Source organism: Oncorhynchus masou, chromosome 8 (assembly GCF_036934945.1).
Source record: "Oncorhynchus masou masou isolate Uvic2021 chromosome 8, UVic_Omas_1.1, whole genome shotgun sequence".
NCBI lineage: Eukaryota > Metazoa > Chordata > Actinopteri > Salmoniformes > Salmonidae > Oncorhynchus > Oncorhynchus masou.
Window position 1 is genome coordinate 20,763,760 of NC_088219.1, and position 13,345 is coordinate 20,777,104.

Consider the following 13,345-nt stretch of genomic DNA (forward strand, 5'->3'; position numbering starts at 1 on the left):
CAACCTCACAGTAGCACACTGACCCACAGGATAATGAGTATGTCTGACTGTCCCCAAAGCACCAGATCAGTCAGGGAAAAAAATGTTATGATGAGCAAGTCTGTTGTGATGTACACTAATATATATATATATATATATATATATATATATATAAATATAATATACACACACAGAAGTATGTGGACACCCTTTCAAATTTGTGGATTGGACTATTTCAGCCACACCCATTGCTGACAGTTGTACAAAATTGAGTACACTGCCATGCAATCTCCATAGGCACACGTTGGCAGTAGAATGGCCTTACTGAAGAGCTGTGACTTTCAACGTAGCACCGTCATAGGATGGCACCTTTAGGATGGCACCTTTCCAAGAAGTCAGTTTGTCAAATTCCTGCTCTGCTAGAGCTGCCTCGGTTAACTGTAAGTGCTGTTATTGTGAAGTGGAAACGTCGAGGAGCAACAATGGCTCAGCCGCGAAGTGGTAGGCCACACAAGCTCACAGAACGGGACTGATGAGTGCCGCATATGTACCGCATTGTCTGTCCTCGGTTTTAACACTCACTACCGAGTTCCAAACTGCCTCTGAAAGCAATATCAGCACAAGAACTGTTTGTCGGGAGCTTCATGAAATTGGTTTCCATGGCCGAGCAGCCGCACATAAGCCTAAGATCCCCATGTGCAATGCCAAGCTTTGGCTGGAGTGGTGTAAAGGTCGCCACCATTGGCATTCTCTGGAGTGATGAATCACGCCTCATCTGGCAGTCCAACAGACAGATCTGGGTTTGGCGGATGCCAGGAGAACGCTACCTGCCCCAATGCATAGTGCCAACTGTAATGTTTGGTGGCAGAGGAATAATGGTTTGGGGCTGTTTTTCATGTTTTGGGCTAGGCCCCTTAGTTCCAGGGAAGAAATATCATTAAAGCTACAGAATACAATGCATTCTAGATGATCATGTGCTTAAAACTTTGTGGAAACAGTTTGGGGAAGGGCCTTTCCTGTTTCAACATGACAATGCCCCATGCACAAAGCGAGGTCCATACAGAAATTATTTGTTGAGATCGGTGTGGAAAAACTTGACTGGCTTGCACAGAGCCTCAACCTCAACCCCATCGAATACATTTAGGATGAATTGGAACGCTGACTGCGAGGCAGGTCTAATCGCCCAACATCAGTGCCCGACCTCACTATTGCTCTTGTGGCTGAATGGAAGCAAGTCCCCGCAGCAATGTTCCAATATCTAGTGGAAAGCCTTCACAGAAGAGTAGAGGATGTTATAGCAGCAAAGGGGGGAACCAACTCCATATTAATGCCCATGATTTTGGAGTGAGATTATCGACGAGCAGTGTCCACATGCTTTTGGTCATGTAGTGTAATTTGATATCAGGTAGTGATGGCCAACAATAACATTGTCCTGGACGTGGGAATATGTCTGAACTGATGAGCCCTCGCAGACCAAGTCTTCCTGGCTGCCTATATCCAAAAAGTATGCTGCTTCTTGGGGTTGTTTTTAGGTAAATTACAATAAATAATATTTTCTTGTTCTTTAAGACTAACATAGGGTAGACCCCACGCAAAGACATCTAATGGTCAGATAAGAAAACAGTAAGCTAAACATTTACTGTACATAACAGTATATGTACAACATAGGCAAATACCCTTTTCAGTCTTATTTCATGCAGAACAACAAATTCTCATTCAAAAGAGAATATAATATTTATAATATAATATTTTATGAGCCAATTTTCTCCATCAATGTCTATTTGCTAGACCAGGATAATTGATAATTTATTAACATTTATTATGTTAAATACTGTGTTATACTCATATAGCACTGCAGTAATAACATATTTCATTTGTTACATTGCACAGGATACAAGCAACATGTTTGAACAAGCAGACCGTTGCAATGGCGAATGTGCATAAAGGTGGCAAAATTCCGATTTGACGTCATTGTTTTAGCACTATCCAAAGAGTTTTTAAACTACAGTGAGCGATATGTTCAATGTGCCAATAAATCCGCATAATCTACTTTTTCAGTTTTTCTAAATGCCGGCGGGGTCTTGAAACTAAAATTGGGATCATGTATAACCTGCTAATGACCTTACAAAAAAAAGACTAACGGAGAGCAATGTACAATACAGCGAACCAGCAAAACAAGGAATTTGTGGTAGGTGCATGGGGGCCACCAACTTTATGCACCTCCGCTATTGTGTGATCATTGACATGGAAATATACACTACCAGTCAAAGGTTTTAGAACACCTACTCATTTAAGGTTTTTACATTTTTATTTTACTATTTTATACATTGTAGAATAATAGTGAAGATATCAAAACTATGAAATAACACATATGGTAAGGGGGGTATACAGAAGATAGCCCTATTTGGTAAAAGACCAAGTCCATGTGAGTGTATGCATGCGTTTGTTTGGTTGTGTGTGGTAAGAACAGCTCAAATAAGCAAAGAGAAACGACAGTCCATCATTACTTTAATACATGAAGGTCAGTCAATAGAGAGCCTTTCAAGAACTTTTCAAGTTTCTTCAAGTGTGGTTGCAAAAACCCTTAAGCACTATGATGAAACTGGCTCTCATGAGGACTACCACAGGAATGGAAGACTCAGAGTTACCTCTGCTGGAAAGGATAAGTTCATTAGAGTTACCAGCCTCAGAAATTGCAGCCCAAATAAATGCTTCACAGAGTTCAAGTATCAGACACATCTCAACATCAACTGTTCAGAGGAGACCAAACCACTAGTAACCACTAGTAAAAGACACCAATAATAAGAAGAGACTTGCTTGGGCCAAGAAACACGAGCAATAGACATTAGACCAGAGGAAATTTGTCCTTTGGTCTGGAGTCCAAATGAGAGATTTTTGGTTCCAACCGCCGTGTGGGTGAACGGATGATCTCTGCATGTGCATTTCCCACCGTAAAGGATGGAGGAGGAGGTATTATGGTGTGGGGGTGCTTTGCTGGTGACACTGTGATTTATTTAGAATTCAAGGCACACTTAACCAACATGGCTACCACAGAATTCTGCAGCGATACGCCATCCATCTGGTTTGTGCTTAGCTGGTCTGTAATTTGCTTTTCAACAGTACTATGATCAAACACACCTCCACGCTGTGTAAGGGCTATTTTACCAAGAAGGAGATTGATGGAGTGCTGCATCAGATGACCTAGCCTCCACAATCCCCCGACCTCAAACAAATTGAGATGGTTTGGGATGAGCCGGACCGCAGAGTGAAGTAAAAGCAGCCAATAAGTGCTCAGCATTTGTGGGAACTGTTGGAGAGGCATTCCAGGTGAAGCTGGTTGAGAGAATGGCAAGAGTGTGCAAAGCTGTCATCAAGGCAAAGGGTGGCTATTTAAAGAATCTCAATTATAATTTTTTTTTGATTTGTTTAACACTTTTTTGGTTACTACATGATTCCATATGTGTTATTTCATCATTCTGATGTCTTCACTATTATAAAGAAAAACTCTTAAATAAGTAGGTGTAAAACTGTGTAAAAATTTTGACCGGTAGTGTATATTCAAATTTGGGTGTACAATTGCCAAATTAGCAGTGGTTTCCCCTCAAAATGCTGTCACTTTATTATTGTAATTGTCAAATGTTAGACTAGTGGCTTGTCAAGAAGGCAATAAAACGAATGGTGTTAAAATCAATTTCATTCTACTTCTTATGACTTCTGAAGGTTGTAAAATGTGTGGCAGATCCACAAGATGGGCTTTCACAAATAGGCTACAGTCTCGAAGATTGTAAAAGTGTGCTTCATAAGAGTTGCAATAGTGTATCTTTTCATGCCCTATTTGTAATTTCATTACGGTTTCGCTTTTAATTGAGCCCTGCTTACCGGCTATTGGAGAGTTATCTTCAAAGGGCATGTGGAGGGATTCACCGGGGGAATGGGTGCTGGTGAAAGAGCGAGAGCGTATGGGAAAGGGGGGTTGGGAGTGCTGGGATCGGCCTGGGAGGAGGGGACAGAGGGGTGTGTGCAGAACTGACTAGGTTTAAAAAGGCAGCCTGCCCCGGCACTGTGACACCAGACCTGAAATTACCCTCGACTGAGCAGGAACTATTTTGAAACTCATGTGCTTTTTCTGAACTTCTTGCACACATATTTGGACTACATTTCTAATTGCTTTATACATTTTATTAATATATTAGATCAAATTATTTAAAACTGATCAAATAATAGAAACTCTGAAAGAAAAAAAGGAAAGGATACTCTGAGAAGAAAGAATGGAGCTGTGGACAACCACCGAGAGCCCTGACTACTATGGCTATGACTATGAAGAGCAGGAGAACAGCACCATGTGTGACTACTCTGAGTGGGAGCCATCCTACTCGGTCATCCCAGTCCTCTACATGCTCATCTTCATCCTGGGTCTCTCTGGCAATGGTGTGGTCATCTTCACTGTGTGGAGGTCTCAGGCCAAGCGCCGGACAGCAGACATCTACATAGGCAACCTGGCCATGGCTGACCTGACCTTCGTGCTGACTCTGCCACTGTGGGCAGTGTACACTGCGCTAGGCTACCACTGGCCCTTCGGTGTGGCCCTCTGCAAGATCAGCAGTTACGTGGTGCTGCTCAACATGTACGCCAGCGTCTTCTGCCTCACCGCCATGAGCTTTGACCGCTACCTAGCCATCGTGCACTCTCTGTCCAGCACCCAGCTGTGTACCCGTGTTCACTTGCAGTCCTCCCTGACGGCCATCTGGCTCCTCTCCGGCCTGCTGGCCACCCCCACCCTCATCTTCCGAACCACCAAGTACGACGAGAACAGCGACCGCATCTCCTGTGGCATGGACTTCAGCCTGGTGTTGGGTGGGGACAATCAAACAATCAATCAATCAAATGTATTGAAGCAGCAGGAGTTCATGTGGATCGCAGGGCTCAGCATCTCCTCCTCTGCTCTGGGCTTCCTCCTGCCCTTCCTGGCCATGATGGTGTGCTACTGCTTCATCGGCTGCACCGTGACACGTCACTTCAACAGTCTGCGTAAGGAGGACCAGAGGAAACGGCGTCTACTGAAAATCATCACCACCCTGGTTCTTGTGTTTGCTGCCTGCTGGATGCCCTTCCACATGCTGAAGAGCGCTGATGCCCTCTCCTACCTGAACCTGGCTCCAAACACCTGTGCTTTCCTCCGCTTCCTCCTGCTGGCCCACCCTTACGCTACCTGCCTGGCCTACGTCAACAGCTGTCTCAATCCCTTCCTGTACGCCTTCTTCGACCTGCGATTCCGCTCCCAGTGCCTTTGTCTGCTCAACCTGAAGAAGGCCATGCACGCCAGCCCAAATAGCTCCCTGTCCTCCCAGAAGACAGAAGCCCAATCGCTGGCCACTAAGATGTGATGTTGGTGCTGTAGTCAGGGCACAGGAGAGGGACGCCAGCCAGAGGGAATGGTTCCCCAGCTGCCCTGCCTCCACCTGAACACTGCAGGTACATCTAAGACTTCAGAGGTGCATGATTACCTATCCAGTCAGTTCCTGGGGTTGTCATCATCTGCCTGCCCCATACATGTGGACTGCAGACTGAGTGCGTGGGGAAACTGATAGACTCACTAACATCCTCCAAGCCCACCCTCAGTGTTTGAGAAGTTTGTACAAATCCCTTGAACTGCTTGATACAGGGGACCAAGCTCCATACCAGGGTGATGCAAACCAGAACCCAGACATTTTGGACAGAGTTGAATGTATTTCAAAAGGACAAAGTAGCTCATATTGTTCTGCTGGTGTCCTGTGTGGACTTAAGGCAAGCTCTTGGATGGGGGTCCCAAGGCTCTGGCTTTTAACACTGGTGGAATGTATTATTCATGCCTGTGTACCATGCTGTTCTTGTTTTTATTTTGTAAGCACTTGCTAATTGGAAAGAGGTGAGACCCCATCGTCCAGACTGTCTTTGTCTTATCTGCCCCAGTCAGCCAGTCAAAGAAAGGTGTTGCAGTTTGATTAAAGAGTTGGAAGGGGAGACAAGGGCACGGCGAGTGGGGGTTCCAGACGGACAGATGGCAGCTGACAAATGACGTAGAGGGGGAGAAGGGCTAACTAATAGGTGACTGCTCTGACAGATTACATTTTAGTGTGTGTTTGTATGTGTTTTTATTGAATTAGAATTGGAGAAGGCATGAATTAACTTGTCTTTATTTGACAAAGATGTGATTACATGCTGTATAATGCTTTTATGTGTGTGATTTGTAATAAAAAAAGTTATCTTTTTAACTAAAATCTTCATGTCACTCTGTTGCTGGTTATGATGTCATGGAAACACTATTCAGTAGAATGTGTTTTTTCCTGTTAGCACACAAGGTTGAAGGGTGGCAGTCTCCCTCCCATTGTGTGCAGTCAGACCATAATCAGAGCTGTCTAAAGGAAATACATGTTTGAGTTCCATTTCCCCCTCCAACTTGTTTATTTCTTTGCTCCTTTTCCCTTAGACGATTAACAGAAATGTGTTGAAGATTTGTTAGACATACAGTATAAACTCACAGAGGACAATCTTCTCAGAGAACTTACATGTTAATTGTGTGAACCACTGCAACCATGCTACCACATCTTTCCCTCACTCCCTCAAGCAACACATAAGCTTCAGTAGCTTATTTGAAAATAAAATATGTAATATTCACGCCTTGTTTGAAACAAGTGCCAATAGTGTAGTGTACTAATATCATGTTCCACTGTTGGGAGACTTTGCACTGAATCCAGTTCAAGCCAATAACGATAATGTAAATACTGTATGAGACATTTGCAAACAAGCGTGGTGCGTACAGCGGGTCATTGACCTGGAAGAGACGATCACCATGATTAACTGATTTGGCTGTAATGAGCTTCAGGATGTAATCAGTGACAGTAGGGGGGATAGGAGGAGTGGGCTACTAATCCTGGGTCACTTATGGACGCCTCACTCCTCCTGTGAGACAATATTTGCCTTTGTTGACAAGATAGATTGGGCTTGGTGGAGGCTGAACCTGATTCAACAGTTAAAGTGTGGAACTGGAGGCCAGTTGGAAGTTATTTCTCAGTCTGTTGTTTATTTGTCATAGTCTCAAATGTACAGACACCAGTAAAACTCTTCCCAATTAGAAAACCTCATCCCTGTCTCTAATCTACAACCCAAACATGTCCTCTGTCATTCTACCACCATGTTGGAATTCTCTGCATGTTTCAGAAGCCCAACAAATGCACACACATTTATTCTGCCTCTTTCTCGTGCATGCTAAACCCATCGCACAGAACGCAGGCCCATAGACAGATTGAAATCACTGCTACAGTATGAACTAATCTCATGTCTGATACAGGTTAGGTTTGTTTATCAGACAGGAGATTTCACCCATCACATGAAGCCCCCATGTCTTCCTCATCAGCAGCTGTCCTGACCTGGTCCACATCAGACACACCAGGCATCGCTCACCATGTAAAAACATGACCCCATCTGCCGACTCCACAATTGTATTTTATTTATTTTCATTTAACCTTTATTTAACTAGGTCAGTTAAGAACAAATTCTTATTTACAATGACGGCCAACCCCAGCCAAACCCTCACTTAATCCGGACAGTGCTGAGCCAATTGTGCGCCGCCCTATGAGACTCCTGATCACGGCTGGTTGTGATGCAGCCCGGGATCAAACCCGGGTCTGTAGTGACGCCTCTAGTACTGAGATGCAGTGCCTTAGACCGCTGCACAACTCGGGAGGGTCAAAGAAGGGTTAAAAAAAGTGTGAAAGAATCTGAATAGATTATGCTCTGCGGTTGTCAAGTTTTATGGAGGTAATTTGATCATATTGTACAGATTTCATGGCCGGAACCTTGCATTTGCTGGGCAACATGGTTTCTCTTTGAGCTAGAGAGGGCATTTAGTCATAGTAACATGAAAAGTGTTTGTGTGTCTGTTCCCTGCACCCCTCTGGTCCCTGTGTGAGATGGCATAGATGGTATGGCGTAGAGAACTTTTCAAAATAGATTGCACAAGAGATGTCAAATCAACATTCCTATGTAATAAGTGTGTGAGATTCAAGTGGGCCTATATTTATGACAGCAACATGCCGTACCATGGGGATTTCCCATTCAAAACACCTCTCATTTGATTATCTTAATGAACTTTGCATTGGATGACAAAAAAGTTCACAAAATGACTCTACAGACAAACAAGGAGAGAAAGACAGGGGTAGAGTTTTTATTTTCAAAGGGGCTTTACCTCCAGATCAGAATTCTCTGGAACCCTCTTTCCAATAGCTAAAAGGTACTGTAGGAAGCTTCTATGCATTTGCAAGATGTTCAACATATACTCCGATGTAGCTCAAATGTTAGATGGCCACCCTACTTGTAGACCCACAAAGGGCCTTAGTCTTAGATTCTCGACATAGCTTTGCTGACACTTTAGCAAACCGACTCATTTGACATTGTGGCGCCAGTATGAACAAAGTTTTTTTTCTGACAGGCAAGAAAATGAGCACTGTATATTGTAGCTATTGATCAAGGTATACAGGCACAGCTCTGCAATGCCACTGGTGCAACTGATCCTTCATCTTTTCTGTTTGCCCCTTCTGCTGTTGTAAGATAAACATATCAACAGCCCACTAAGCCATCTAGATGACCATTGTAGCCCCTACCTGTGTAAAGACAAGCATCAAAGGGTACTTCAACTATTTTTAATGTTTTCAAGTAGTATGAGCGGTAAATGCAAGACCACTCTGCCTTACCGATATCAAGTCACCCATTTCCAATGGAATAGAAATGATGGCAAATACACAGTACACACAGGCTGCAAAGGCATCCTCACAGTAAAATGTCAAACATAGAAAAATGTGAAACAGCACAGAAATCATTTCACCTTTAGAAAATAGTCAGGGTTGAATATACCACTGAATGTCATTAGACTAGGGGAGAGTAGTAGAATTGAAGTGTCCTAGTGATGATCTCCTTTAGCCTAATGGCTATCATCAGTAGACATGCCCCTGATAGACTGTATGGAAGGTGTTACCACACCCAGGAAAACTCCAAGGAATATTTACCAACCATAGCACATTGTGGGTCAAATAAGAGTTTATTCCTTGTTGACATGTTGTTAACAGGAGTGTGTTTTTACAATCGTTGTAAATAAGGCTGTGGTTTGCATGTGAGGTGTGAAAACCGCCTTGACATCCTTATGGGCAATAATGGTGACATTGAAATGGCCCTCTTCAAACCCTTGTTCAGGAGATGAGTCATTTCAGACAAACACCCTTCCCTCACTACAGTCCTCCACAACTGCTCTACATGCTATGAGTGACTCCAGCCAACTTTCACAATGGGGTAATGCTATTAAAACAGGGATGTCATACATTACACATATCTCCAGCTGTCCTAAATCAGAGCAAAAAAAAACAGACAAAGACAGATCCAGAGGAAGTGTGTGGACGTTTCTCTTCCATCTGAACAATGGGGAGAAGGTAGCCCATGCCACAAACCGGACCTGGGGCCAGACCTAGATGTGCTTTGGCGGTATAGGGAGATGACCCTTGGAGCGTCTTGTAGGACCCCTGCCTTCCTGCTGCCTGCCTTAACCCTCCCCATTCCCCTCCCCCTTCTCCCTCTCTGCAGGGTGATGGACCTCAGTGGACAGGATAGAGTCAGCAGGCCAGGCAGGGCAGACAAGAGGAGGCTGGGGCAAGGTAAGGGTTCCTGTCCAGGGATATCCTGTCTTTCAGCAGTATTGCTACATTCCCCTGGCCCGAGCGACGCATGCCCTGCCTAACCCCATGGGAGTTCAGGATGTTCGCAGGAACAGCTACGTAACATTGTGATATGATCTGATCAAACCTGGAACATGACTCTGAGGCAATGGTATGGGGGGAGGTGATCCAGCTCATCTTGCTGAAACAGACTGTCAGTGAGAATCACATCTATCGCTTTCAGCCTAGTCTCTACAGAGAAGTAAGGATGTGACCCAAACACCTGAGGTGAGCATGTGACCCAATCACCTGAGGTGACAGAGTGGAGCCTTCTCTCTGACATTTCAAAGGCTTTCACACAAGAGGGGTATCGTTAAAGGAGTCACGTCGTTTCCGACAGCCATGTGGGTGGAAGGGGGTTGTGACTGGGGGACCGCTCCGGATCTACTGGTGTGAGGAACTGAATTATTCCGAACAGATCCTGCTCTCCAGGGCACAAAGCACGCCTTCATCTCCTCTATCCCCTCCATTGTGAGGGAGCCCTCTCTCTGCACAGAAGGCCTCTCCCTCCCTCAGACCCACCAGGGGACTAAATGAAGCCCCTGTCATCAGCCCCAGCACAGAGGCAGTTCAGCTGGACTCATTCAAGCCCTATGAGCATAACATTACTGCATCTCAGGGACTGACAGCTACACTGACAGCCAGACCTGGAGACAGGTACAAATGTGTGAGGTTTGCTGCACTTTAGGACAAGAGTTAGCTCAGCTGATTACATCCTTATTTGATCACAGGGTAAGTTTGTAATACAAATACAGTGCATTCGGACCCATTGAAGTATTCAGACCCATTGACCTTTTCCACATGTTGTTACATTACAGCGTTATTCTAAAATTGATTGCATTACTTTTTTCCCTCATTAATCTACACAGAATACCCCATAATGAGAAATAAAAAACTGTTTTTACCAATTTTGCAAATGTATAATATAAACAGAATAACTTATTTATAAGTATTTAGACCCTTTGCAATGAGACTGGGAATTGAGCTCAGGTGCATCCTGTTTCCATAGATCATCCTTGAGATGTTTCTATAACTTGATTAGAGTCCACCTGTGGTCAATTCAATTCAGAGCCATGCCATCAAATGAATTGTCCGTAGAGCTCCGAGACAGGATTGTGTCAAGGCACAGATCTGGGGAAGGGTACCACAAAAGTTATGCAGCATTGGAGGTCCCCAAGAACACAATGGCCTCCATCATTCTTCAATGGAAGAAGTTTGGTACCAGCAAGACTCTTCCTAGAGCTGGCCGCCCAGGCAAACTGAGCAATCCGAGGAGAAGGGCTTTGGTCAGGGAAGTGACCAAGAACCCAATGGTCACTCTGACAGTGCTCCAGAGTTCCCCTGGAGAAATGGGAGAACCTTCCAGAAGGGCAGCCATCTCTGCAGTACTCCACCAATCATGCCTTTATGTTAGAGTGGCCAGACGGAAGCCACTCCCCAGTAAAAGGCACATGACAGCCCGCTTGGAGTTGGCCAAAAGGCACCTAAAGACTCTGACCATGAGAAACAAGATTCTCTGGTCTGATGAAATCAAGATTGAACTCTTCGGCATAAATGCCAAGCGTCACGTCTGGAGGAAGCCCTGCACAATCCCTACGGTGAAGCATGGTGGTGGCAGCTGTGGGGATGTTTTTCAGCGACAGGAACTGGGAGACTAGTCAGGATCGAGGGAAAGATGACCGGAGCAAAGTAGAGAGAGATCCTTGTTGAACACCTGCTCCAGAGCGCTAAGGACCTCAGACTGGGGCGAAGTTTCACCTTCCAATTGGACAACAACCCTGAGCACAAAGCCAAGAAAACACAGGAGTGGCTTTGGGACAAGTCTCTGAATGTCGTTGAGTGGCCCAGCCAGAGCCGGGACTTGAAGCTGATCAAACATCTCAAATCAAATCAAAATCAAATTTTATTTGTCACATACACATGGTTAGCAGATGTTAATGCGAGTGTAGCGAAATGCTTGTGCTTCCAGTTCCGACAATGCAGTAATAACCAACAAGTAATCTAACTAACAATTCCAAAACTATTATCTTATACACAGTAAGGGGATAAAGAATATGTACATAAAGATATGAATGAGTGATGGTGCAGAGCAGCATAGGCAAGATACAGTAGATGGTATCGAGTACAGTATATACATATGAGATGAGTATGTAAACAAAGTGGCATAGTTAAAGTGGCTAGTGATACATGTATTACATAAGGATGCAGTAGATGATAGAGTACAGTATATACGTATACATATGAGATGAATAATGTAGGGTATGTAAACATTATATTAGGTAGCATTGTTTAAAGTGGCTAGTGATATATTTTACATCCTTTCCCATCAATTCCCATTATTGAAGTGGCTGGAGTTGAGTCAGTGTGTTGGCAGCAGCCACTCAATGTTAGTGGTTGCTGTTTAACAGTCTGATGGCCTTGAGATAGAAGCTGTTTTTCAGTCTCTCGGTCCCAGCTTTGATGCACCTGTACTGACCTCGCCTTCTGGATGATAGCGGGGTGAACAGGCAGTGGCTCGGGTGGGTGTTGTCCTTGATGATCTTTATGGCCTTCCTGTAACATCGGGTGGTGTAGGTGTCCTGGAGGGCAGGTAGTTTGCCCCCGGTGATACGTTGTGCAGACCTCACTACCCTCTGGAGAGCCTTACGGTTGTGGGCGGAGCAGTTGCCGTACCAGGCGGTGATACAGCCCGCCAGGATGCTCTCGATTGTGCATCTGTAGAAGTTTGTGAGTGTTTTTGGTGACAAGCCGAATTTCTTCAGCCTCCTGAGGTTGAAGAGGCGCTGCTGCGCCTTCTTCACGATGCTGTCTGTGTGAGTGGACCAATTTAGTTTGTCTGTGATGTGTATGCCGAGGAACTTAAAACTTACTACCCTCTCCACTACTGTTCCATCGATGTGGATAGGGGGTGTTCCCTCTGCTGTTTCCTGAAGTCCACAATCATCTCCTTAGTTTTGTTGACGTTGAGTGTGAGGTTATTGTCCTGACACCACACTCCGAGGGCCCTCACTTCCTCCCTGTAGGCCGTCTCGTCGTTGTTGGTAATCAAGCCTACCACTGTTGTGTCGTCCGCAAACTTGATGATTGAGTTGGAGGCGTGCGTTGCCGCGTAGTCGTGGGTGAACAGGGAGTACAGGAGAGGGCTCAGAACGCACCCTTGTGGGGCCCCAGTGTTGAGGATCAGCGGGGTGGAGATGTTGTTGCCTACCCTCACCACCTGGGGGCTGCCCGTCAGGAAGTCCAGTACCCAGTTGCACAGGGCGGGGTCGAGACCCAGGGTCTCGAGCTTGATGACGAGCTTGGAGGGTACTATGGTGTTAAATGCCGAGCTGTTTCCGAGCTGATCTCTGGAGAGACCTGAAAATAGCTGTGCAACGACGCTCCCCATCCAACCTGACAGAGCTTGAGAGGATCTGCAGAGAAGAATGGGAGAAACTCACCAAATACAGATGTGCTAAGCTTGTAGCGTCATACCCAAGAAGACTCAAGGCTGTAATTGCTGCCAAAGGAACTTCAACAAAGTACTGAGTAAAGGGTCTGATTTCTTATGTAAATGTAATATTTCATGTGATATAATAACATGTGCAAAAATCAAGGGGTCTGCATACTTTCCGAATGCACTGTAT

The 13,345-nt window shown here is 45.0% G+C and overlaps 1 protein-coding gene across 1 annotated transcript; it reads left to right on the top strand.

The window, feature by feature from the left end:
* The first annotated feature begins 4,060 nt into the window (after nucleotides 1-4,060).
* LOC135543905 (apelin receptor B-like) lies at nucleotides 4,061-6,230 on the top strand. The gene has a single exon (XM_064971219.1). The coding sequence runs from the start codon at nucleotides 4,248-4,250 to the stop codon at nucleotides 5,361-5,363; it is 1,116 nt and encodes a 371-aa protein (XP_064827291.1). The 5' UTR covers nucleotides 4,061-4,247; the 3' UTR covers nucleotides 5,364-6,230.
* The last annotated feature ends 7,115 nt before the right edge of the window (nucleotides 6,231-13,345 follow it).

What these genes read in the sequence shown, in the direction of transcription:
- LOC135543905 (XM_064971219.1), top strand. Translation starts at nt 4,248, where the DNA reads ATGGAGCTGTGGACAACCACCGAGAGCCCTGACTACTATGGCTATGAC.